Genomic DNA, 25,514 nt, shown 5'->3' with positions numbered 1-25,514 from the left:
CGAACGTGGCATTGTTCAGACTCTGAGCTCCTCCGTCAGCTGCTGCCGTGCACACTTCAACGTATCTTCTGCGCATGTCATGGCGTGCTATCTCCTACAGTTACTGAAGGACAACATGGCTATGCTGCTCGTGATCAAGAAGAACCCGGTCAAACAACACGTAGGTGGATATCACTCAAGTACCAGACAGAGCCCACATCAGGTTCACTTTAGTGATGAAGCTGTCCTTGACGAATACTTTTCGGTTCGAATCAGCGAAAGCTCACAACAACAGTAATAGCATATTGAATGGTACCGTTACATCTCCAGCACAGCTAAAAGGAACCTGTTAATGCTAAGCTGACCCCATTCCATCGACGGGGAAGCAGCGATCTAATGCGGACAGTACACCCATTCGAATGCCAAAGTAGAAGAGTCGACGTCGCAGCAATTGTGGCAGGAATTTCTCTGGAAGCGGATCGGCACCAAAACCAACCAGACACTCCATAGGAAATCCTCCTTTGTAATCGGTGCGTGTAGCGCCATTGGGCCGGCGCTTCTGGCGCGGTGTGAGGTGTGTTGGGCTCATGTTGAACAGTACGTTGTACGTCACCTTGCCGAGAAGTTCCACTGGACCAGGGATCGGATCCAAGAGTGCCTTGCCGTTTACGTACAGGAACTCAGGTGTATCGTCCTCAATTGGCATGTACTGAACGATACTGCCACACAGGGAGTCGTTGTGCTTAGCCATGTCCTCATTCGTGGAAGATGAAATGTCCCCCACTCCCCACGGAGAGAAAAAGTAGTCCTGCTTGGCCAGTTCGAATGCAATCCAGAAGCTTTCTTTGTCCCCGTAGGAAAATTCACGCGTGAAGCGCTGCTCGGTGATGAGGAAGAACAGCACGTTAATAGCTTGACCGGCTCGAGATTTGTCGATGGCGACGAGGGACGAGTCCTGTTCGTGGGATGTCCGGCGATTCCACGCAAAAGACGTCTTCGGGTCGAGGTGCGCAGACGGTGTTGCTCCAGGCGGCAGGTCGAACTTGGCGTAGTCGAACTCGGTCAGCAATACTTGGAGATACTGCGTCCCGTTGACGTCCTGGTTGAAGAACTCCTTACTGGAAAGCACCCGGTCGTAAAAGAAGGTTGTCCCCGTGCGCTGATAGCCCTCCGTCGTGCGGATCACCGCTGGGTCGCGCGTGAAGATGTCGTCGATGTCCACCAGGAGCGCCTCCTTGATGTTCGTGTGATACATGGCCAGGGGTTTGACCCACCAGCTGCGGAATTCTTTCGCCTTGTCCTCGGTCAGGACGCCGCGCTTCACGAGATCCGAACACACGTCCACGATCTCCAGGTTGTCGTCCGCCTGGAGCAGCATCGTGACCGACTGGTCCGACATTTCCTCCGGGAAGCAGTGGTAGACTTGGATGAGCTCGTGGTTCCCCAGACAACGCAGCTCCTTAACAAGCGAGAGCCCCATGGGGACCGCCGCATTGTGCATGCACATGATGATGCCCTTCTCCCTCGACAGCGAGCTGCTGGTCTCCACCGGCTTGAACGCCGAGTTCTTTTGCCAGTTTAGTCTGTTGATCGTGGCGGCCCTCGGTCGTTCGACTCGTACGGAGGAGGAAGGGCGAGATCTGCCAGCGGAGTACACGACGCCGACAAGTAGCAGCAGGGGGAGAGCGTAGCACCACGTCGGCCGTCTCGCCTTGCTGCGCCGAGTCGGAGTTAACGGACGCTTGGTCTCGTCACGCTCATGGCGGCGAAGCGCGTCGGCCCCACCGCGACTCACCAAAGTGCCGCTGCCGTCCATGGATGAACTCTTTTGCGAAGTGACCCTCTGGTGGAAGAAGGATCGCGACGGTTTGGACGGTTTGGACGGTTTGGAAGTGGAGCTCTCTACGCCACCAGGGCGTGGAGTCTCCACGATCTGTACGTGTATCTGCTGCAGCCCATATGTATTATAATTCAATACAAACTTTCATATCACACTATCGGCGGCTGGGTAGGATTGTACATTCTCGAAAGCCAGAAATGGATCACATTCCAAACCTTCTCGCGCAACGCACAAATTCATCATCAATATCGGGGTGTCAAATGATAATATTTACGACCTAAGCTTACCAGTAATTTTCAGCGCAGCTGTCTCAGTAACTCGAGCATATCGGCAGGTACATGTAGCTCCATCTCTGGTGCGCGCTAATGATTCTTTATAATCCACGTGGAACTCATACGTCACTTCAATCTGGCGCGCTGATACCGTTTACGGTGTCCCCAGCGTAAATTACGCTAGGCACGTTGTGGGGGATTGTTGGCAATCCCTCGAGCTCTGCACTACAGCCAGATGCTGCCACTGATACTTGGTACCATCGTTAGGACTCTCTCCATCGCATCCCTTAACCGCAGCATCGGGCTGCAGCACGCCTCGTCCACATTCCGCACGTCGTCCAGCGCCCTCCCCTCTCCAGCAGCAACAAAATCCCTAATAACCCTCTCCAGCATTTGTCTCTCCACCTGCACATCATTATCATCGCGAGCATTTTGCGCACAAGAGTGATGGTCACTCTAGTAGTGATGTGGCTCACTCCAATCACCTAGTGAAACGCATCTTATCTTATCCCGGTGCAGAGGTCTTCAATCCGCTCCACAGATCACCAGCTCACTACCCTCCCCGCCTTCCTGCCGCCATGTTGATGAAGATGCTGACCCGCCCGGCGCTGAGCGCGGCGCGCGCGCAGCTGTCGCCGGCGTCGGCGGCGCTGTTCAGCTCCGCGCGCGCGCAGAACCCGAGCGTGTTCTTCGACATCTCGATCGGCGGGCAGCCCAGCGGGCGCCTCGTGTTCGAGCTGCGCGCCGACGTGGTGCCCAAGACGGCCGAGAACTTCCGGCAGCTGTGCACGGGCGAGGCGGGCGCGGGCGCGTCGGGCCAGCCGCTGCACTACAAGGGCAGCCGCTTCCACCGCATCATCCCCAACTTCATGTGCCAGGGCGGCGACTTCACGCGCGGCAACGGCACGGGCGGCGAGTCCATCTACGGCGCCAAGTTCGCGGACGAGAAGTTCGCGCTCAAGCACGAGGGCGTGGGCGTGCTGTCCATGGCCAACGCGGGCCCCAACACCAACGGCTCGCAGTTCTTCCTCACCACGGTGGACTGCCCCTGGCTGGACCAGGCGCACGTCGTGTTCGGCCACGTGACGGAGGGCCACGACGTGCTCGAGGCCATGGAGGCGCAGGGCAGCCAGTCGGGCGCCACGCGAGCCGCCGTCGTGATCGAGGACTGCGGCGAGCTCAAGGACTGAGCCACGCAGCCTCGAGCGGCTGTCTAAAGTGAATCGGAACTCCAGGTCTGCTGCTCTTTTTGTATCGTTTTATTTTATTGTTTTTTTGTTTAGTGGAAGGAGAGGGAGGCTACTGCTAGTTGGGACGGGGACGAGAGCAGCAGGAGAGGCGGGTTGCTGTCGGTGCAGAGGATCGAGGTCGAGTGGAAGGTTAGACGCAGAGATTCGGCTGTCCGGGAGTTGATGGGGACCAGTTGCTGGGTGGAGAGGTGCAGCAGGGCTACGTGGCCGTTTGCATCGCTCAGCAGCACCACTTCGGCTGCTTCGGGGGTCTCTGGGGATAGCGCTGCGTGGATGCAGCGCAGCTGAACGGGTTGGCCGAGGTAAAAGTTGCTGGCGTCGAAGACCAGACGCTGGATTACGCGTCGCTGCACGCACTCGCGGAGTTCGAGACTCCACGCACCGGGCCCCTCGGTTGGGCGATGCTGGGAAGGATATAACACGCGTACAGTTCCGGTGGTCGAATCTGCCGTGAAGACAGCGGTTGAGCGGTCAAGCTCGCAGCGAGTGTGTAGTCTCCACTCGTCGGTCGGCGCTATCTCTTCTTCTGCCAGGACGCTCATCGCCGGCTCAGCGAACACTTTGGCCACACATCGGCCTTCTCCATACCGGGCAGGGCCGGTGTATTTCACCACAATAAGGAAGGGGTGGATTTTGGCGTCTCCAGAAGCCATCACCTCGATGGCCCCTACTTCGACGTGGACTTCCTCACTCTTTGCAAGACCGGGCAGTCGTTTCCGGCGCCTGTAGCTTGACGGCAGTAATGTGAGCTCCCGGTACACTACTTCACGACCCTCCCGACGGCCACCTCTCGCGCGAGCGCGAGGCTTTGGGCTGGGTCTCGAATTCTTTAGGGCCGTTTTCTTGGTTGGACGAGCATTTACACGCTTCGGAAGTGCTGGGCGTATATTCGTGCCTCGAGCGCTTGGAGCCTCCTCGGTTAGTTGCAGCGCGTTAGAAATGTCCACTAGCAACACGCAGTTGTCCTTCGTCATGATGAGGGCAGTGAATGCTCCAACGAACGTGATCCGATCGAAAGAGCCCCCGTCGTACCGTGCAGACTTCGCGATCGAAGGTGTGAGCTCAAATCTCGACAGCAACCGCATCTCACGCAGGTCGAACACTCGAAATGAGCCATCGCTGTACGCCGCCATGACCATGGACTGAGTGACACCGTCGGGGGTCGTCGAAAATGGGTTGACTGCAAAGCATGTGCAGACTGCAGAATCAACCTGGAAGCTAGCCACTTCTCGTGACAGCTCAGGAAGCCAAACGCGAATCGAGCTTTCGTTTTGCGCCATGGAGAGAAGAACGGCTCCTCCAAGCGCCCAGGAGGCATTTGACACTGCGAACGGCGCATTGCAATCGGAGCCAACTGTGGCTGTTTCTCGCAGTACTTTTGTTGTCGGTGGTGCGTCAAAATGGACCAACACAGCTGTACCATCTTCTGTCGTCGCGATCCCAACGTCACGAGCTGGATCGACCGAAAGGCTACGAAGCATTCCACTATTCAGCACAACCTTGCACAAGAGAGACACCCCTGCTCGAGCAACACGCTGCCAGTCCACCTGCACTCGTGCTGAGTGCTTCGTTGACACCATCGGAAGCCCGTGTACATACAGAACATTCTCGGACCTGGAGCCCGTGATCAACAGCGATTTTCCAGCAGTAGTCACCCACTCCATGAACTCGACTACTTTTCGAGTAGAAGCTGTCGTCTTGGCTTTATTCTCTGGTTGGTTGCTACCGTTTCTCGATTTCGGCGGCAACAGTAAAAGCTGCGTTGTCGCGATGAATGTGTTGTGGTGAAGGTCGTAGAAGTAGCAATACCGATCGTTGTCGATGCCTACGAGATAACGCAGTCGATCACGTGTGCCATCTCTGTTGTAGAGATTGATTAGCTGGACTTGAGTCGGAAAAACTCCAATTAGTGGTTCAAGCTCGGCGTCTGAAGTCGTATCGAAATTGGTGGTCATTGCATCTGGGTAGACAGTAAGCGTGCTGATACCGCTGCGCTCACCGGAAAGCAGTAGAAATTCCGTATCCGATGAAGCTACGATTTGACGCATTTTTGTTGGCGGCAAGTCATTGCCATTCGTGCTGGTCCAAATGATACTCTTCTTGATTGTGCTGGCAACGGCGATCACATGCTCCTGCTGATGATCTGGTTTCGTAACTTCACAAGACATGCAGAGAAGTTCCTCGGCCTGTCGTTGGTGCGAACGTTCCCCAAACGCGAGAGCGGTGACAGCGCATGTACCCAACGGTAGGGTGATCAAGATCGGGTTGTCTTTAGTTGCCGATATAGCGCCCTCGTCGCTGGAAGCAAGTGGTTGCACCGCGACAACATCGAACCGGGAGGAGATCGTTGCTGCGTACTTACCACTGGGTGATAGCTGCATCAGAATGATTTGATCGGATGGACCCGAAGTCGAAGAGTCTTTAAAGTTGTGATCATCGTAAAACACTTGTTGGCCAGAAGCGATGTCCTCCACAACTAAAATGGCGTTGCTGGTGTACATCATCTTCCCTGTGGAGCAGGACCACGCACATCTTGCTGCGTTAGAGCCACCTATCGCACTGGATATAACAAGGTCCGCAGTACTGTTCTTTGCCATTTCCACCCGTGCTGTCGGCACATTTGTATCCACTATCTCAGTCTTGTTGCTGAGAACGCTGTCAACTTTATCATGTTGCGAAACACCACTGGCGGATTCAAGCTTCAGAGCGTTAGCATCAAGACTCAATTTAAAGTTTGACTTGGATGCTGCTCCAACCGTAGCAGCTGATGGTGCTGCGCCTTCGTAGTTGTTTGTTTCATGTTCGCCGTTCGTGTCTGAATTGTTGCCATGCTGCTCGAAAAGGTAAATGCTTCCTATATCGATGCTACCACTCTTTGACCGCGGTGACATCGGAGATGAGTCTCCGTGGAACTGCCAAACGCATATTGCGGTCGACTCACCCGTGGCAACAACTTGTTTTCCATGTTTTGTGAACGCCAACTCGTTCACTTTTCCCGCGTGGCCGATAAATGACTGGTGCATACGACCAATTCGCCCTCTGTCGTCCCAATTCCAAACGCGAATCGATCCATCCACCCCACCAGTGGCCATGTATTTCGCATTCGTACTCATTACTAAAGCACTGATACCGTCTTGCCCAAGCAGGGGCATTGATTGCACAAATTCCCTGCTCGGTAGAGAGAAAATGTACAATCGATCACTTGCTGATAACACCAGCAACTCTGTTGACCTGTTCGAAAAACGCACAAGCTTGAGACCTTCCTCTTGGCCATTTGACGAAATACTTGGTTGTTTCGGCGGCTGAACTGTAGCCACCACACGAAGCGAACACGGATCAAGAATAACGATACTCTTCCGGTCACCGCTGACAACGGCTAGCCACTTCTTGTCGTGACTTAGTGCAAAACGACCATCTTCAGGATCAAAGTCTGCCAGCAGCATTTTCAAGGGCAAGTAATCTTCCTGCCGTGCATCATACAGGCACAATTGCTTCCCTGCCCCTGACGTAAATAAGTGCTCCGCATCAATATCGAACTCGATGTGGCGAATTGAGCTCTGGTGTTGCCGAAATTCATGCAACATACTTGATGGTGCCTCAATATTGTTGTTGTCAACGCTAGTAGTGTCGACTGTAGGCGTTCGATGTACGTCAAAAATTCGTGTATAGCCTGAATCGAAGCCCACGGCGACAATGCCGCTGTTGACCGGCGACGCAGCCAAGCACATGACTTTTTCTTCCTGTATGTCAAATTCATATAATTGATGCCCCGATGATGCGTCCCAAACCCGCAGCGTACCATCACCGGATGCTGTCACCAACTCACTTTCTGCGGTACCAATGCCCCTTGGCCGTGCATCCTCGAGTAGTAGAGAGGCCAATGGAGACCCCCAAGGTGCGGGTGTCATTGCAGTTATCTCTTTAGTGTGAGATCGCAACAAGGTTGCATACTGCTGGTCAGCAATATCCAATAGGCCAATTGCGTTGTTGCGACTGCCGACCAGGACTTTCATTCCATCCGGGGACACGTCCAAAGAACTCACGCCAGCTTCGTGATGCGCTTCTAAGAAGAAATCTGTGAAATCCAATGGCCAAACGCGTAGAAAGCAGTCGCTTGATCCGGTCACGCAGAAACCCTCGTTTATAGATAGACAGTTGATGCTCGCATCGTGAAGTTGATACACGCACAGAACCTGCTTCGAGTCGTAGTCAATTACAAGCAGCGCCCCCAAGCTGGATGCCACGTACAACGGACGAACACGGCGAATATCCGAAGGATGGGTTTCGGCAATCGTGTCGAAGCCGATATCCGTGAACACGGTTCCACGAGAGTACTCATTCAAAATGACGGGACAACCAGTCAGGTGGCCGGTGTTTGGATTTATTCGCCAATAGCGAACATTTTCCCGACCACACGACACGAGATGGTAGTGATCTTGCTGCTCGTATGGTGAAAAGGCAATACGATCAATTGGGAAATCTGAAGTTTGTCGTGCCATTAGATTGACGGCTGCCCCTGCTGCAACTGACAGTGCTTCCTCCATTCCATATCGAAGGCATGAGCAATCCCAGATGAAGATTTGTGTGCGGAAGCACTCGTCGCGACCAACCACGCAGAGTAGAAGGCGGCGCTTTGAAGGGGTTGAGAAGCAAAGCGCATGTACGCCTTTTGGTTGGGCCTTGACCACGGTCACACATTCGCGCTTTGCAAGATCCCAAAGTCTGACCCCGTTTTGCTTCGACTGAGAAAATACTTCTGCCGATGCCAGTAGACTGGTATCGCTCGCAACTGCAAGAGCACAGATGGACCCTGAATGGCCGTACAAGAAGTGTTCCTGAGTTGCCGGCGCTGATCTTGAAGTTTCCACAGAGCCTTTTACAGCTTCGGTGCTTCTGTTTAAGACTTTTGGTGAAATAATTGACCGCCTGGGGTCATTGTTTTCACCACAAAATTCCCTAATGATGATCGTTGATGTACTTGTATACACGCAGGCTGAACCATCGGGAAGCCAGAGCAGCATACGTGGGAAATCGTTTGAAAAGCCGATAACCCGATCAAGCTCCAAAATCGGGTCTGGCCATTCAGCTTTAGTAGACGATGATACGATCTTGGCTCGCAGCCCTCTCTTGGTCAGTGATGCATATCTCATCGAAGGCGAGTCAAGTGGCGATTGATATGCAGCATCCATTGGTTCTTGGTTGCTGGCAGTATCTGTACTGACGTCAAAGATCCCAGCATCGCGTAGAATTTGGTCTGCCTGGAAAGTCACATAGCAAAGCTGACTGAGTTGACGGCAATAAGTTGACTCACATACGAGCGGACAAACCTTTGACAGGATGTCATTTCTGTCTCGGCGAAGATTTGAGTCTCGAGTTCTCGGCGATATGTTCGGGATAACTTCAGCATCAATATCGCGGGTTGGAGGCAATTCGTCGAAAGCACCATCATTCTGGGTTGTACGTATGGACCCGACGGAGTTCCGACGTACTTGGCTAGCCGGTGTGGGCGTCGCAGCGATGCGTAGATCTTCTTGCTTTACAGGATCGAGACGTCGGTGCGTGCCGTGGTTCACTGGTGAATTTGCTCCAGAAGGCACCGCGAGCCAGCAGTACTGGTCTCCAAAATCTCCAGGAAAGCGGAGGGTGCTAGACAAGGTCTGTGCAATACCAAGGCGCATGAGTTCAGTTACAAACTGTGGTGAAGCCGGCACTTTTAGTCCGAAACCAGCGTACCGTTGGTGTATACAATGTTGGAGACACGAAGAAGTTTCGCACATTCATGGACGCACATAATGTAATGGTCTACGAGTCACAAAGTCACCAACATCAAACCAAGTAGAATGTCGTAGACTGTGTTATCAACGTTACCTTGAGGTGGCGGTACGTCTCTCTTGCGTACTGGTTAAAGGAATGGAATTCCAGCAAGGCCACCATGTCAATTACAACTACGGTCCACCGCGCATCCAAACTAAAGCGTAACAGAGTGTTAAACTCAAAATCGAAACAAATCCGAGGTAAACCCAGAGAGGCACTACTGTAGCGAAGACAAACCTTAGAGGTACTCTCAAAACAGTCCCAGTGCTCCGAAACAGCTCATAAATGGAGCTCAGCGTAAATCGCAGCGCCGTCTTCTTGTTCGTGACGAAATCGAGGTGGATTGTCATGGGCAAATCTCCGATCCGACGCAATTGTATGTAAGCGTAGCGGCCCGTAAGACCCAGTCCGTGCGTTCCTTTTGCTGCATCTCTACATCTCAAACAACATCGTAAGAATAACGCGACAGTCATAGAATTTGTTGTTGATCAACCTTGGAACCCGTAGGTAGTTTGTTGCAGCGATTGCCCCGCGAATCCGGAAGACGTTCTTGTGGATGTGCTGGTCTTGGATCTGCTCGACGTCGCCTTGAGCGTGCCAACCAACGTTGCGATGCGTCATGCCGAACTTGATCACCTCCACGAACGGGTCTTGCCACACTGTGAACGGGACAAGTCGTTTATTGCAGAAACAGCAAGCGCTTATTACGGTGATGGAACTAACCTGGCATCACAGTTGAATCAAACGGAGACGCCATTCGCCTCGAGTTGTTCTAGTCTCTGGATCCGACCTTTCACGACGCGAACTAAACGACGACTGATGATTTAATGAATCGGGGGAGCATTGAATTTTACTTTAGCTTAGGGTGTGTATCTTTGTTGCAGTAGTTGTTGGATGTAGCCGCACACTGAAGCAGTGATGAGGTCTCCGTTGAGAATGGGTCGAACGACTTCGAGGCTCTTCTGAAGTGCAGGGTCATCCGGCAGCATATTGTAGCGGTACAAAACTACCCAGCGCAGCGTCACGGATATGGTTCTCCCTGTCGCGGAGTCTTTCCGCGGCGTAATGGTAAGTCCGCAGACGTCGAACCCTGATCGACCAGTGGGGTACAACGGGTCGCCTGTGATAGCATCGAGGTGAACGACACCGAGTGACGGTGTGAGGTTTGTATACATGACGTGGTTTACAGTTGGTGAGAACCCGACTCCGTTGGCGCTTAAGCGCCAGTACGCTATGGGTGACTCGGCACTGTTGAGCCTTGCGCGACTTGCCTGCACGCCAAAGTGGCGCCTCAGCGACGCAGAGATTGAATCGAAATACGCCAGGACGGCCGCGTACACTTCCTCTAGGGAGGTGTGCGGGATTTCCGACATGAACACGCTGGTAACGAGCGTGCTGTCCTTGCAACCCGTGACGTCGATATGAGAAATTGGCAGAACAGTTCTGCTGTTGCGTTGGTATGTCCGTGTCTTGTCGATTGCCTGTCGTGTGATCTGGTCCATGAATGACGGTAGTATCGCTAGCGAACGCTCTTTATGAACAAGTAGTGCCGCGTCGCGCTCTTCTAGGTCGGATCCGAGTTGGGTGTCGAAATGCATCGTCCTCAAAATCTCTTCTCCCCTAGAAAATAACGGCGAGCGAAACATGGCCGATTGCAGAGTGGCAAACATGAACTGCTGCTCTAAGTGCACATCCTTGAGCGCGTTGTGTAAGGTGGTGGACTGGTCCGCTTTGTACTTCTCGTGGGCCGAAAATTGTGCTGTGAATAGTGTGCGTTGGTCCGGTAGATGCTTGATCCATTTCATTTGCAGGCTACGGAGCTCTTCTTCCAGAGATAGCACTTCCGCTCTCAGCATTCGAATTTCGTGCGCAGCTCCATACGTCGCTTTGGCAACGCGGCGTTTGCCTTGTCCTGGTTGCTGAATGGGTTGTTCCTTCTTGGTGCCATCTAGAGATCTGAACGACAATGCCATACCGCGACGAGGGAGTCAAGAAATCGAGTGAGTCTGTTGCTCGATTCGAAAGTTGCAGACTGTGTTGATCCTGAGATGGCAGGAGGTGATGACGCCCCACCGAGTGTCACACCTCGGCTGTTTTGGCGTCTTTAAGTCGCGTCTGGTTTGACCTCTGATGTCCTTCAAATTCGCATGGCGAAATGAATCAAGGGGTCTGGGGTTTGATTGAGTACGTCTGGTGGAGGGTGCTGGCAAGCAATGCTGACTCCGCTGACGCGTATGAGCTCGAACTAATATAGCAAGTTGAGTCAGCAAGAACCGGCACACCAGCGGACTTGCACTTCTCTATGAAATCAAGACCCCGTTGGACTCTCTCTAAAGTGGACGTTTACGGTTGCTGTGGGGTCGTTAGAGAGTTTTATCGCCTGCATGTCGCGTTTAATGATTACTGGCTGAACGACTATGGTATGTAGATCGCTTCAATCAATTCATCAGGTGGTGCTTCTACATCCGCCACCAATGATCGTCACATCTCGATAGGCGCTCAAAACAAGTTCAACTCTGAACATGCGGTGGATATCAGTCGCGGTAAGGTTGATTTGGCCCCCTCCGTCTTGTGACCGTGATCATCTTCCCTATGGTTTTGAATATTTGGTGCGACTCACAGCCTGAATACGAAATGTGTAGAATGTCCTCTCCCCAAGTTATCCGGAGTTGACTACAGTATACAGTTCGAGCTCTAACTTCCCTATGGTTTTGAATATTTGGTGCGACTCACAGCCTGAATACGAAATGTGTAGAATGTCCTCTCCCCAAGTTATCCGGAGTTGACTATACGGTTCGAGCTCCAGCAAAACAGTGTGATGATTTGGATAAACTGTGTAGGAGTAATAGCTGGAAACGAAGGTAGTATAAGGTAGCAGCAGCTGGAATTGCCTGATGATGTCAAAACTCGTGGTGATTTGGATTGCCCATGCGTAGGAGTACTGTAATAGCCGGAGTCGAAGGCCCGAATGCTACTCAAGATGTTGCGCAATTTGTTTAGTTAGTAATAATACCTGTAAATATATATATATATATGTATTTATATTATATATAATATTGTAATAACTTAAAAGGCGATGCTGCACTGCTTGAACGCAACCGTGAACACCCTTCACAGGATCTGATTTGTCTAAAAGCATGCCGTCGTCTAGGCACATTAGCACGGTATTGTGGAGGACAAGCGTGAATCGACCGTCTTTTTAGCCTTCAGTGGTGTCGATATCACATTGCCCCGATGCGTTTTCTGTACCCGCAAACAAAAGGAAACTACATAACGTTAGTATTATACCCTCAAATATGCACCACGACACGGAATTGCATGGACAGCTCGTTTTGCCTTCCTCAGCGCAGTCAGCTTTATCTTCAAACGGCGTCCCTGACAATTTGGTGCGATGAATCCGATTGAGAGCCGCGTCCTTGATCCCACGCAATTCAGCAAGTAAATTTATCGTCCCATGTCGCTCACCACCCGTCGGAAATTATTCGCCCCGCACTTGACCTTATCACGCAAAGACTGGTATATTATACCCACCGCGGCGGGATTATGTGTGGAGGAGAACTGGGCTTGACTACAGTGCGGATATCCGCCCCCCATGCTCCCATACGAAGGCTAGACGCAAAAGCACTAACAGACGTTTCGAGACTATGCTCACTTGGTCGAGAGGCCGCTCAGATACTCTTCCAACTCCTCAAAATCATCCGCACCAAAATTCATAACGTCGTCGGTGTCCCCGGCCTTCGGTGACAAGCCCTCGAGACCCTTAAGCTCAGCGTCGAGTAGTTCAAGCTGAGGGTCGATCTTGCCATCGGGAAGGCTCGCCAGGTCGCTAGAAAAAGATTGAAGACCCAGCTCCTTCTCCAAGTTCTTCATCTCATCGAATTCTTTCGACAGGTCTGTGGTATCATCCTTTCCATTCGCGGACTTCGCTGCATCGACAGCCTTTTCTTCCAAATTGACACCCGCTTCAGCAGCCTTAGCCAACGCTCCACTCGTCAATGATTCAAGCTCGCTCATGAGCTCCTTGTCCTTCTCCTCATTCCAGCTGCCCTTGCGGTTAAATTTTTCCTTAGCGTCGAATCCAGCATCTTCATCTGCACCACCAATGCTGAACGAATTCTGTTTTTGTGCCGCTTGCGCCTTCTTAGCCGCTTCAGCCTCGGCCTCCGCCTTTGCCTTGGCTTCAGCCTCGGCGGCGGCAGCAGCTGCAGCTTCCGCCTTTGCCTTAGCTTCAGCTTCTGCCTGTCTTTTCTTTTGTTGCTCCTCGCGCTGCTTTTGCAGCCGTTTCTTCCTATCCTCAATGTCCTGCCAGAAGGCCTCATCTCGGTGAAGCATGTCTTCGTAGGCTTGACGGTCCTCTTCGTTCAGAGAAACACCCTCGCTCTTGGGAGCATTAGCGGTTTCACCACCTGCAGCATATAAAAATCAGAAATGACGGACATTCGGACGATTGGCAACTGGTGTTCGCAGTACTTACCATTTGTGTCTGCAGCCTTTCCTTCGGTTTCGACATCCGCGAATATCAAGTCGACGAAGAAATCTTGATCGAAGCGGGGGTCACCACAAGCACCATCCAACTGCGCCTTGGTCAGCCTGCGATCGATGAAGCATAATCAGAGCATAACATTAGATGCCAACAAACCACCCAAAGCACAAAAAAAACTTGCAGATAGTACATACCTCAAAATGCCCTGCGGGATGTAACCAGTGTGGAATGCACCACGGAACATCGAGACACGCTCGCCGGCAGCCGTTAAATGACGACAGCGAACCAGAATGTCTCCCTGCAGCAAGCAGTTCACGTTGAACGACACGGAGCCGTCACCGGTATTAGCCCACTGGATTCCATGGCCATCCTCCATATCCTTCCACGTGGTCGTGAAGACGAGTTTCCCCCCCTTGAAAATCTGCAGATACGGGCAGCATCCTTCTTCGACCGTTTCAACCATTTCTTCCTCCACATCCTCTTCAACCGCAGCCGGAGCGGTCAGAGACTCGCCCTCGACGCCAACAGTCTCCGACCCGTCGTCCATGGACGAGTCCTTTTTCGCCGGCTCCAGCACCCGCCGCTCCTCGAACACAGGAATCGTGTTGATAATCACCCGTCGCAGCAGCAACGGCGACGAGCGCGGCTTCACGCCTTCCATCACATTGTTGAAATACTGGATGTATCTGCACAAAGTCACCAGAACAACTCCGTCATAAAAAAAAACACCATCGCAATAACTCTCCACACAAAAAACAATGATCGCAGCCGTACCTGCGCTGCGACGGAATCGTGAGCTTCTCTACGGACGTGTTCCTCTTCTCCGCCACGTACTCCAGGCTCTCCATGGCGTTGGGGAACTGGCCCACCCAGGCCAGGTAGCAGGCGAGCACCGTGCCCGTGCGGCCCTTGCCCGTGAGGCAGTGCACGGCCGCGAGGTTCTTGTCGTCCGCCTCGAGCCAGCTCTCGATGGACGAGCAGATCTTGAAGACCAGCCCGAGCGGCGGCGCCGGGTGGCCCGGGAAGTTGAACTCGAGCACCTGGTTGTCGAAGTACGCGTAGTCGTACGTCTCCTCGCTGAGGTTCCAGATCATGTAGTGGCCGCCGTGCCTGCCGTTGAGGTACATGGCCACCAGGTCGATCGGGTTGTCCTTGAGCAGCGTGCGGTTCGTGCCCAGGTTCATGTTGGGGAAGCCCATGGCCACCAGGTTGTCCGTCACGTACGAGAAGTTGAGCAGCTCCAGGTTCACCTCGCCCGTGGAGCGGTCCAGCGCGTAGCTGAGGCGGCGCTGCAGCGCGTCCATGTCGGCGGCGTCCAGCGCCCTGCGCGCCTTCACGGCGCCCTCCTTGGCCGCCGAGGCCGCCACCACCTGCGCCTTCTTCATCAAGCCCATCATGCTGGCGGCGGCGGCCGAGACCGACTCCGAGTTGAAGCGCTCGGCGAGTGCGGACTTTAGGGTTGGGGGTTGCGGTGACTGATCATCACTCTGCGTTGCCTCCTCCTCTCCGAAGAGCGTGGGCGAAGGTGAAGAAGATGTCTGCTTGCCCTCGGACTCCAGCGCGGGCGATGGAGACGCGGACGCGGCCGTGTCGGTGTCTGACGCGGGGGACGCGCTCTTGGCGTCGTGGCCGGCGCCACCCGTGTACGCCTCCAGCCGCGTGGCCGCTGCGGGGAAGCGCTCCGACAGGCGCTTGAACATGGCTCCCCAATATGTATGCTCTTTCTCGGTTCTGATTGATCGGAACAGTGTCAGATGCCCCCTGAAGTTGCAACAGGAGTGTTAACCGGGTTTAGTGGTGAAGACGGACAAGAGTTGAGAGTGATTACGTAATGTTGCGACCTGAGTTTAAAGACAAAGAGACATGAACGGAGTGGGACTGTGCTGTCAAGTGGCAACTGCGAGTTGCAGCCACAGGTCGAAAGTGAAGCCATTTGCATTTGCATTTGCAGCGATGGCCAGCAGCGAGCGGTTCTTGTGGCGCGTGGACAGCGACGCCGTGTGCGGGCGGATGCTGCGCGCCGCGCGCGCGCTGAAGGCGGGCGACAGCGTGCTGCGTGAACGCGCCTACGGCAATGTGGTGTTGGTGGAGCACCGCGCCGTGCTGTGCGCTGTGTGTCTGCGCGCGGCGGACGCGGACATCTGCTGCGACGACTGCTCCAAGGTGTTTTTCTGCAGCGAGGAGTGTCAGGAGAAGCTGCAGCCGGTGCACGAGAAGGAGTGCGAGGCCCTGGAGGAGGTGGGTCTGGCGGCGGCCAAGTCGGGCACGGACGTGGACCTGCTGCGCCTGCTGATCCGCATCTTGGCGTCGCGTGCGCTGGACGCTGCGGACGGCAAGCTGCACGCCGACGACCAGGGCGTCGTGCGCGCGAGCTACGCCGGCGTGAAGGACCTGGTGCACGTGCTGGACAAGGAGGGCGGAGCGTGGGCGGACCACGTGCGCGACGGCGCCAAGAGGATCCTGCAAGACCTCCCGGACGAGTGCCATTTATCTGTGGAGGAGATCCTGGTCATTGCCGCGCAGATCAACGAGAACTCGTACTCGATGGACGCACTGGATGAGAAGCACTTGGTGGCGGCGGTGGGGCTGTTCCCGATCTGCGGGCTGATCAACCACAGCTGCCAGCCGAATTGCACGTGGTCGAACGCGGGGGACGGAGTCGTGGAAGTGAGAGCGCTGCGTGACATCGAGGAAGGAGACCAGATCACGATGAGCTACATAGACATCGACAAGGAGCGCGCCGAGCGTCGCAAGGAGCTGCGTGAGACCAAGCACTTTGACTGTCAGTGTGAACGCTGTGCAACACCGCTGAAAGAGTCGGTCGACCGCTTCTTGGAAGGATTCTGCTGCCCGCGTTGCTCGGTGAAGGCTGCTGCTGGGAATGACTATTTGCTAACTCAGGTGGAAGACAAGCTTGTGTGCTCTGAGTGTCAGCTGGATGTACAGGTTGCTGCTGTCGCGTCGGCAGTCCTCACAGCTAGGACAACGCTGACTAAGGCGAAGCAGAGTCTGAACCAGTTCAAGTACGCGGATGTCACGACACAGCTTGCGAGCCTTTCAAGGGGTATTGAAGTGCGTGGTCAGGTGATTCCGTTCCACCGTAGCCACGGCATCGCGATTGCAATGGCGCGGGCCCTCTCAGATGCCCACTTCAAGCTTGGCAACGTCGTCCGGGCCTACGAGCTACGCAAGCAGCTGCTTCAAGCTATTGAGCTCGTGGCTTGGCGCAACCATTTACCGCTCGCTCTTGCCCACTTAGACTACGCAGAGGTTCTGCGGCGTATGTTGGTGCATCCTACAACTCCTCTTCCGGAGAACCTGGACCACGACGAACTGCAAAAGGAGATGCGTGCTTCATATCAAGCATTCAGCGATATCTGCGCTATTTGTCTCGGCGAGCCCCATCCATTGCGCCACCGTGCGCTTGCTGCTCTGAAATTCTGAGCACTTATCTAACGCTATGCTTTCTGAAGTTCTGCGGCGTATGCTGATACATCCTACGACTCCTCTTCCCGAGAACCTGGACCGCGACGAACTGCAAAAGGAGATACGTGCTTCATATCAAGCATTCAGCGATATCTGCGCTATTTGTCTCGGCGAGCCCCATCTTGGCTTTGACATTCTGAGCACTTTTCTAACGCTATGCTTTGAAGGTTCCGTTCAAGGCACAGGTTTGACTACACCTGGATGACGACTCGTTGTGCAAGTAGCGATAATGTCGAAGTAAAGATTCGCCATACCAAACACCGTTCGTTGTATTTGCGTTTGCGAACAATGCTCTCGGATGAATCACCGTCTCCTCACTCAAACGAATCCTTGCGCCGGCGAAGGTTCTCAAGAACGCTAACAGGATCTGTGCCGCCGACAGCGTTGCGAATAGTCTCGTTGTGCACACGCAGGAACGGGTTATACAGCATCTCCTCACGCAGCGAGGACGGCACGCTCGGCAGGTTCTTCGCCCGGCGGATACGAACAGCCGCGATCTTGTCATGCAATGCCTGGTTGGACGGGTCCACACTCAGCGCGAATCGCAGGTTCGACATCGTGTACTCGTGGCCGCAGTAGACCTTCGTGTCCTTCGGCAGCGTGAGGATAACCTCGTACAACGCTCGGTACATGTCCTCAGCAGTTCCTTCAAAGAAGCGTCCGCAGCCGCCAACAAACAGCGTGTCACCCGGGAACAGCAGCGGCGGGGTGTCGGCGTCGCCCGTGACAACGTACGCCACGTGCGCTTTCGTGTGGCACGACACGTTCAGTACCTTCACATTCGTCGAGCCGATCTTGAACTTGTCTCCGCCGTTCACGGGGCGGTTTCGTGCCGGGATCAACTCGTGCTCCGGCCCGGCGATCATGACACCCGGATACTTTTCCGCCATCTCTTCGTTGCCACCGGCGTGGTCTCTAAGTGTACAGCATCAAAACCGATAAGTCTCCACACAAAAGCAACATCCTAACCAACATAACATTTGCGACGACGAAGTGCGTACGCGTGCTTGTGCGTGGTCAAGACGCCGAGGAACTCGCGCTTCCGCGTGGTTTCTTCCTCCTTCAGCACCGGCAAGATCTTGCTGGGCTCGGCCGGGTCCACCGCGAACATGGTGTGGTTCGCTTCGTCCACCACCACGTACCCTGCCCCCACATACACAATGTACAGCGTCATCAGCACTTTGAACCACGAATTGCATTATCAAAAACCCCGCAATGCCGTCACCGTAGTTGTCTTCCAGCATGGGCACGACGCGGACGCGGAGACTCGGGTCGTTCAGGTACTTCTTCTTGGGCTTGGCGGGCGTCGTGGCAGTTTTACTCGCCACACTCCTCCACTGCGACTTCAGTAGCCCCGAAGATCCCAGAGAACCCGCAGTCAACACCCCGGGGCGACGCACGCAGCCCCGACGCAGCACATGCAGCATCCCGACCATGTTACAGTAGTAGATCAATAGATCGATCTGGTACGCGGGTACAGTGTACCCTCCTCTCAAGGGGTACTCAGGGGGTACAGTCAGGTGGGGTACCCACCCCCCTTGATTGTAACCCTGGAAGGGGGCCTGAGGCTAATTCCCGGCTCGGAAGCGGAAGAGCTCAACGACGCAGGGAGGCGGCCCACCCAGCCATGGAGAGCTTCGGCACGGAGCTCAAGGAGACGCCGTACCCGCTGATCGCGGCGCTGGGCGCGCGCGAGCTGCAGGCCAAGGCGCTGCCGCTGGTGCGCGCGGCCAACGAGGAGTTCGTGCCCAAGCTGCACTTCGCGTCGCTGCCGCGCGAGCACCGCTTCCCGGCCAAGAAGGAGCTGCGCGAGAAGCACGGCACCTTCCCCAACCAGACGCAGCGCGACTTCGACGGCTACCGCGCGCAGGGCGTGCTCAAGGCGCGCTGGCTCAAGAAGCACCACGAGCTGCTGCCCGCCGTCGTGCTGCTCTTCGACGAGTTCGACCCGCGCTGGAGCCCGCAGGACTGGCAGCAGCGCGAGACGGCGCTGCGCGAGGAGGTCGAGAAGCTGCGGCGCACGTTATCAGGTGGGTGACTGGGTCACTGGGTTTTATTGCCGCATTGACGTGGGTGGATTGGCATGGGGTTTTATTGACATGGGTTTTATGCAGCTAGGGAGTGTCGAGTGATGCTCGTGCTGATGCAGCAGGTGGACGACGCCGGCGTGGCCCCCATGAACACCACGGAGGAACGGCTCGCCAACCTGAGGAGGAAGCTGGACACCGACGCCAAGGGCCTCGTGCTGCTGAGGTCGAGGGACCTGGTCAGGGGCTCCAGCGTGCTGGTCAAGCTCGAGTCGTCGGTGCGCAACATGGCGCTGGAGTACTACAAGGCGCAGTCCAAGCGCGTCAAGAGGTACAAGAAGGCGCTGGCGAAGACGCCCGGCTACCAGGCGCTGCACGCGCGGCTGAGCTTCAAGATCGCGCACTACTACGAGTTCCGGCGCTATACTACCAAGGTGTTGCAGCATTACGAGGCGTCCTACCGCGCGATCATCGCTCTGCCGCTGAACGAGAGCGAGGCCGTGGATGGCATCGCCTACACGCAGGTCATGACGATGGCGGAGTTCGTCAACTTCAAGCTGTGCTACCACTTGATCTTCTCGTCGAACAACATCAAGGGCGCGGTGGACCAGCTGCAACGCCACATGGGCGTCTACGCGCGCGCGATTATTGTGGCGGACCGAGCGTACGAACACTGGGAGTGGGTCTCGCGCCAGTACCATGTCTTCGCACAACTGTTGGCCGAGGCCACTTCCATTCGAGGCTCACTTCCGAGCACGGGGTTGGACTCGGACGTGTATAAAGAGCCGTATTTATATTACTCCATCGCTGCGAAGTACGCCATGTTCCGGAGGAAGGCGGCTGCGAAGCTCGGTCTGACCGCAGCGACCACCGTTCCTACTGCTATTCCCAATGGTGAAATTTTATCGGAACGTGACTTCGTCGTCGTGCCTTCCGTTTACGTTGGTGGTGACCCGGTTGTCTCTGAAGCCAATGCCGCGTCACAAGATCCGTCGGTGGCAGCACTTGCGAAATATCGGCATGCTATGGAAAGAACCGTGCCCCATGCCAAGCGGTCTATTGTTCTGCTGGAGCACGCGATTCAGCACCTGACGATGTACGTGGCTGACCACAACGCGCCGCGTAGTCGCATGAAAAGTCGACTGCTGGTACATTTGGGTACCGAGCGGCTCGCATCTGGTGAGTACGAGCGCTCGCGCGCTGAGCTACAAAAAGCAAAAGCTACTTTTGCGATTGAGAACTGCTGGGCACAAACCGCTCAGATTCTGAAGCAGCTACTTATTTGCACCTTCCGCCAAGGAGATACTGCGGCCTACCTGGATTACTCGCTGCAGTTGTTGTCGCCTGTCGTGGAGGAATTTGTATCTCCCAAGGAACGTGGTCGTATCCAGGACTCTTTTATAACTGCATGGAGAAACCCGTCTGCGTTGGGGGCACCATTTACAGACAATTCAGCGCTTGGCAATGGGCATGAACTAGCACTCGACCGGTCCCGGCCTGTGTTTGCACTTACAGCGCAATTTGATTGCGCTTCTGCTTGTGTGAAGGAGGACGTGACGCTGGAACTAGGATTACGATCGCATTTTCCGACGCCGCTTGTGATGGCGAAGATAGAATTGGTGTTTAACGATGAGCGCTATCGCACAGCGATTTACCATCAGGCTGATGTGGAATCTGGAACTCTTGCTTGTGTCGACGGGAAGTTTTTCACTTCGTTGGAATTCACTCATAGGGTGACTAAAGAACTGCGAGTTCCGCTGCATGTGCTGGATGGTCGACAAATGCTGTCAATTCAAGAAGTGCGGTTTTACCTTGGTGGTGCAGACCACGGTACGATGACAAACGGTGTTGAAGCGGATAGCGTACAGACAGAGGACGAGTTCTTGATTTTCAGCTTGCTGGTTGAGCGTGCGTCCGTGGAGCAACGAGAAACACCGCAGCCATATCTAGTGAACGGGCGTGTGCCTGCTATGGGCAACGGATCTGCTTCCCCGAGTTTCTCCAGAAGAAAATCGATGTTTTCACTGGTTGAAGGCCCTCGACCAGGTCTTGCTGACACAGCGGAGCCTATTCAAGAGGATGGCACGGCTCATCTTCGGGGTTCATCGTTAATGATTCTTCAACCACGTGCAAAGGCAACACTAACTATGTCGTCGCGCGAGCCACTCCTGACAGGAGACTTCCGCGAGCTTGCGTTCCAGTTGTCAGCCAACGAGGATACGCTCGAAAACGTCACATTCCAGGTTGTGTGCGAGCCTCCACCGACGTCGCTTTTGCCTGCGGATGCATTCTTCTTCACAGAGCAGTCGGGCGTGCTGACACCAGTGACGTTGGATACAAATTTGCAACCTCGAGACTTCACCTCGCTCCCGAACAAGGATCCAGAAACTGATGAAACTCTCCGTGTCCTTGTTCGGTCGACAAGAGCGACTCCTGTAACACTGATCGTATCTGTTGCATACACAACGAAGGCTGGTGTGGCTGTCGGCTTTGATGAACGCTTCGAGTTGGTATGTCACGACCCGTTCGCGATTCAAGGCGGTCTCATCCATGACTTCCTTAGTGGAGGTGGCGTCCCTGGCGCCGCGCAAATACCGAAGGGCTCTTATGGTTGTGTGGGCAATTCGGTAAATTTCCAAGGCAGCATCACCTGCACGTCCGGGGAACCTTTGAAGGTGCTGGCCCTAGAGTTCGAGCCTCGTGAGACGAATATGGTGGAAGATTTGGCGATTTCGGGGTTCGGCCCGGTGTCTTCAGACTCCAACAACACCTCAGAAGATGTCTGCGCGACGTTCAACGACGGTGACTCGCGGTGTTTCTTCCTGCGGTTAGTGCCGAAGGTGACGTCCAACTTCATCACGCTTGGTCGGGTAAAGGTCGTTTGGAGGCGCGAGTCATCGGCGATTACGAGTGCCCCCGGTGGTGACCGCAACGATGTAGTGAGCACGTGGCTGGAGATCCCGATGGTCTCGTTCGTGGACGCCCCGCTCACTTTCAGTGTGGAGACGCCGCCGTTCGGCGTCGAGGGCGTGGTGGTCTACATGGACGTCCGCGTAAGGAACAACGAGGCCGTGTTCCACAGCCTGCGGGTGAAGCCCGTGGACGCCGAAGGGGCGTTCTACATCTCCGGTCGCACAAATGCTACGGAGGACCTGCTCCCTTTCGACGAGCAAGTGTTCCGGCTGGGTTTAGTGCCCACGAAGACAGGTATGTATGGCGCTGATGTCACCGCGCCAGAACGCTCGTCATTCCTTCCAGAAAACTAACTGTTTTGCTGCCTATCTTCCCACTCGTGCAGGGTACCTGCGGTTGCCCCGCCTAGAGATCGTGTCGTTGACGTACAACCTGCCGTTCACCAACCCGGACGAGCGCCAAGAGCTGTTTGTGCTTCCCCGCGAGTGTCCCGACTGGCGGTCCGCCGAGTAAAAGGGCCGAGCCACCGCGGTGGGACTAACAGCGGGGCGTGCGTGAAGAATAGACTTGATGGAGAGCTCTCGGTTTCAGACGAAAAAATGAACTTCAACTCACTATAGTCGCTCCCACGCCATATGTCACGCCCTTCCACTCATTCCGGACCGCAGCACTATCAAAGTCCCCACCACAAAAATATAAATCAGTACCCTGCAATACCCGTTCGTACACCTCAATTGTTTAGGTCGAGTAGCACCTTCAATTTATGCTAACCATATTAAATAGATTGGCTACGTTTTTGACCAGAGCCAAAACTGTATTAGTTGCGGAGCTGCGTCCCGTGAAGAGCGGTGCAGAAGTCCCCATCCTGCGATTCGACGATAATAACGCCGAAACCATACATTTTTCCCCGCAGACGAGGAAGTGACGGCGGTCGAGTCGAGTGCTGCGTGACGTGGGGACTCTCCTCTCCGCTCCGCGCCGCACGCCGCTCCGCCTCGCCGCACCGCCGGGCGGAGAAGCAGCCGCATGAGTCTGTGGTGTCGCTGTCTGTCGCGAAGACGCGGCGACCTGCAGAGACGCATGCTCTTCCAGGAGCAGTTCGAGCGCATCAAGGCCGTGTACCCGGGCACGAGCTACGTCTGTCTGTTGGATGGCGACAGCGGAGACATGATGTGCGTCAAGTCGATGGGCCTGTGCGTGGGCTGGAGGGGCGACTTAACCGCTGACGGGGACTGTGTGTGACTGTGGAATGGGTGCAGCGCGCAGTCGGAGACCACGGAGGTCAACACGGACGAGTTCACGCGCACCATCATCAACCTCAAGGATGCCGCGCTGCAGTTCGGTACGCGGAGGAGCTGGGGGTTGGTGAGGGAGGGAGGGGTGGGTGGCTGACGGTGGTTGGAATTGTTGTTGCAGCGGCGACGCTGAACCAGATTGACCCGCAGGTGGTGCATGTGCGGGGGGCGCAGGGCATGTTCTCGTGCTACGGGTCGGCGCACATGGTGCGTTGCTCGCTCTTGGGGAGGAGGATTTATTTTATTTATCGGCTGTGTGTGTGTGCTGGCAGATTTTGGCCTTCTACAGTGAGATGCCGGGGGTGGACTTGGAGCTGTTCGACTGCTTCGAGGCCGACAAGAACATCGAGCCGATCACAGGGGAGCTGCATCGGATTTTGGACGCCAACCTGGGCGCGAAACGGCGGTATCGGGCGTAGTTCTCATCGAGACTGCGGCTGGTACGAAGGACAGCAAGCGCCGTTCAAGCGCCGCCGCTTGCAGTCGCCGTCGACGCAATTTTCGACGGACAGTTGCCACCAGGGAGGTAACCAGAACGCGGTGACTGGTGCAACACACACAGCACATACTCGACGCGTAGCAAGCGGCCTCTGTTGCTACCTGCATGCTCTCTCTCTCTCTCTCTGCCAGAGTCAGCTCAGGACGAACGCCAGGACGAACGCAGCCATTACAGCTAGGACGACAAAAGACAAAACCAAAATGAATATATTTAAGTGGGGACTCAAGCGCAGCGCAGCGTCTTGCGCTCTTGCAGGACGCCGCTGTGGCTTGTCCCCGTGGTTCCCACCCCAGCTCGCTGCAGCAGACGTCGTGTACTTGGACTGGTGCGTTTTAAAATCGTTCGTTCATTCTACTAGCTACATTGCGCATCTTGTTGTACACCTTGCCGGGCGGCGCGCCCATGATGAGCGAGCAGATGGCGTCGCGCGCGAGCTTGATGTTGGCGAAGGAGCCGAGGATGTGGATCTTCTGGTCGGCCAGCACGATGCGCGTGCGCGTGGCGTTCTCCACGGCGTACTTGGTCTTGCCGTCCTGGCCGGCCACGCGGCCGATGGCGCGGCTCAGGTGGTCGCCCTTGAGCATCTTGACGTCGTTCACCTCGAACGTGTCGATGAACAGGTCCTCGAGCCGCAGCAGCGCCACGGCGTCCTGCACCTCGAAGCCCATCATGTAGGCCTGCACGAAGTCGGCGGCCTTCTGCAGCGCGCCGGCGTCCGTCGTGTGCGGCGAGTTCTTGAGCTCGATGCAGCGCGTCTTGGTGTTCATGCGGATCTGCAGCTTCAGGTGCTCCACGATGGGCTTCATGATGTTGGGCCAGTCGTTCTTCAGCGGCGTGTAGCGGTGCGCCGGCACGCGCACGCGGCGGAAGTCGTTCTTGCCGCCGGACTGCTGCTGCGCGCTGAGCGCCGGGAAGTTGGGGCGCACCTCCTCCTCCGTGTCCATCATGTCGGCCTCCTCCTGCGCCTGCTGCGCGATCGCCTGCGCGTTGATCACCATGTCCTGTCCGGCCATCGAGTCCACCTCCATGGTTGCTACTGTATGTGAGCCTGGCTGCGGTCCTGGAGCTGCAGAGCGAAGCCGAAGTGATGCCGGTCAGAGCGAATTCCCAGCCAACAGCTCCGGAAACGACTGGAGTCGGCCTTCCGCGCGATCTGATTGGTCGGAAAAGAAGAGGCTGGTACTGTGTACCAGATGGGCTTTTTAAGGAACGTACAGTGGGTGAGAGCGCTTTGGGTGGGTGAATCGATGGGTTTTATTGCTCGGAAAACCCAATCTGAGAAACATTTCGAAATGCTACATGTAGACCATTGCTAGCGCAGCGCGCCATGTCTCGAAATGGATGCTCTTATGGTGAAGGCACCAATTCAAGATGAAAGTTTCGATGTGAGCGAGGAGTTGATCAGTGCTAGCAACACTAACGCTGGCGATATGATAGCGAATCATGTTCAGGAACGCTTCAAGATATTTGGCGGCATTGCTTGGGAATGCCTATCCATCGATTCAGCCTTTGTGGAAGCACAATAGACACTGATCAGGAACACGATCATGGATTTTGAAGATACCGACTATATAAATCGGGATCTTGATGAATCCAAATCGACATCCACTGCTTTTGCCGCTTTGTGTCCAATCCGAAGAACCCGGCTAGAGTACA

General features: G+C 55.1%; 10 protein-coding genes across 10 annotated transcripts; 5 read left to right on the top strand and 5 right to left on the bottom strand.

Moving 5' to 3' along the window:
• Positions 1–334: 334 nt before the first annotated feature.
• IUM83_09445 (Phospholipase D A) lies at positions 335–1,795 on the bottom strand (the record flags this gene model as incomplete). The annotated part of the gene is made up of 1 exon (XM_067933886.1): positions 335–1,795. The coding sequence occupies one exon, from the start codon at positions 1,793–1,795 to the stop codon at positions 335–337; it is 1,461 nt and encodes a 486-aa protein (XP_067786617.1).
• Positions 1,796–2,669: 874 nt separating this feature from the next.
• On the top strand, positions 2,670–3,281 carry IUM83_09444 (peptidyl-prolyl cis-trans isomerase 3; the record flags this gene model as incomplete). The annotated part of the gene is made up of 1 exon (XM_067933885.1): positions 2,670–3,281. The coding sequence occupies one exon, from the start codon at positions 2,670–2,672 to the stop codon at positions 3,279–3,281; it is 612 nt and encodes a 203-aa protein (XP_067786618.1).
• An 89-nt stretch (positions 3,282–3,370) lies between these two features.
• IUM83_09443 (WD repeat-containing protein 90) lies at positions 3,371–9,912 on the bottom strand (the record flags this gene model as incomplete). Its single annotated transcript, XM_067933884.1, has 7 exons — positions 3,371–4,483; positions 8,831–8,998; positions 9,075–9,143; positions 9,210–9,309; positions 9,393–9,587; positions 9,649–9,814; positions 9,879–9,912. 7 exons carry the CDS (start codon positions 9,910–9,912, stop codon positions 3,371–3,373), a joined length of 1,845 nt encoding a protein of 614 aa, XP_067786687.1.
• A 2,891-nt stretch (positions 9,913–12,803) lies between these two features.
• Positions 12,804–15,338, bottom strand: IUM83_09442 (putative phosphatidylinositol-3,4,5-trisphosphate 3-phosphatase; the record flags this gene model as incomplete). The annotated part of the gene is made up of 4 exons (XM_067933883.1): positions 12,804–13,561; positions 13,630–13,745; positions 13,833–14,324; positions 14,413–15,338. The coding sequence occupies 4 exons, from the start codon at positions 15,336–15,338 to the stop codon at positions 12,804–12,806; spliced, it is 2,292 nt and encodes a 763-aa protein (XP_067786623.1).
• A 253-nt stretch (positions 15,339–15,591) lies between these two features.
• On the top strand, positions 15,592–17,082 carry IUM83_09441 (Histone-lysine N-methyltransferase SMYD3; the record flags this gene model as incomplete). Its single annotated transcript, XM_067933882.1, has 1 exon — positions 15,592–17,082. One exon carries the CDS (start codon positions 15,592–15,594, stop codon positions 17,080–17,082), a length of 1,491 nt encoding a protein of 496 aa, XP_067786621.1.
• Positions 17,083–17,438: 356 nt separating this feature from the next.
• IUM83_09440 (hydroxyacylglutathione hydrolase) lies at positions 17,439–18,560 on the bottom strand (the record flags this gene model as incomplete). Its single annotated transcript, XM_067933881.1, has 3 exons — positions 17,439–18,039; positions 18,126–18,267; positions 18,350–18,560. 3 exons carry the CDS (start codon positions 18,558–18,560, stop codon positions 17,439–17,441), a joined length of 954 nt encoding a protein of 317 aa, XP_067786622.1.
• Positions 18,561–18,751: 191 nt separating this feature from the next.
• Positions 18,752–20,630, top strand: IUM83_09439 (uncharacterized protein; the record flags this gene model as incomplete). The annotated part of the gene is made up of 3 exons (XM_067933880.1): positions 18,752–19,154; positions 19,239–20,512; positions 20,598–20,630. 3 exons carry the CDS (start codon positions 18,752–18,754, stop codon positions 20,628–20,630), a joined length of 1,710 nt encoding a protein of 569 aa, XP_067786532.1.
• Positions 20,631–21,298: 668 nt separating this feature from the next.
• Positions 21,299–22,577, top strand: IUM83_09438 (Trafficking protein particle complex subunit 11; the record flags this gene model as incomplete). Its single annotated transcript, XM_067933879.1, has 2 exons — positions 21,299–22,358; positions 22,450–22,577. 2 exons carry the CDS (start codon positions 21,299–21,301, stop codon positions 22,575–22,577), a joined length of 1,188 nt encoding a protein of 395 aa, XP_067786651.1.
• Positions 22,578–23,090: 513 nt separating this feature from the next.
• Positions 23,091–23,778, top strand: IUM83_09437 (uncharacterized protein; the record flags this gene model as incomplete). Its single annotated transcript, XM_067933878.1, has 4 exons — positions 23,091–23,236; positions 23,324–23,406; positions 23,481–23,566; positions 23,632–23,778. 4 exons carry the CDS (start codon positions 23,091–23,093, stop codon positions 23,776–23,778), a joined length of 462 nt encoding a protein of 153 aa, XP_067786652.1.
• A 412-nt stretch (positions 23,779–24,190) lies between these two features.
• On the bottom strand, positions 24,191–24,886 carry IUM83_09436 (RNA-binding protein PNO1-like protein; the record flags this gene model as incomplete). Its single annotated transcript, XM_067933877.1, has 1 exon — positions 24,191–24,886. The coding sequence occupies one exon, from the start codon at positions 24,884–24,886 to the stop codon at positions 24,191–24,193; it is 696 nt and encodes a 231-aa protein (XP_067786527.1).
• Positions 24,887–25,514: the final 628 nt, after the last annotated feature.

Source organism: Phytophthora cinnamomi, assembly GCF_018691715.1.
Source record: "Phytophthora cinnamomi strain GKB4 chromosome Unknown Contig67, whole genome shotgun sequence".
Taxonomy (NCBI): domain Eukaryota; phylum Oomycota; class Peronosporomycetes; order Peronosporales; family Peronosporaceae; genus Phytophthora; species Phytophthora cinnamomi.
The sequence above is the reverse complement of the archived record's forward strand: the minus strand, read 5'-3'. Positions and strand labels throughout refer to the sequence as shown.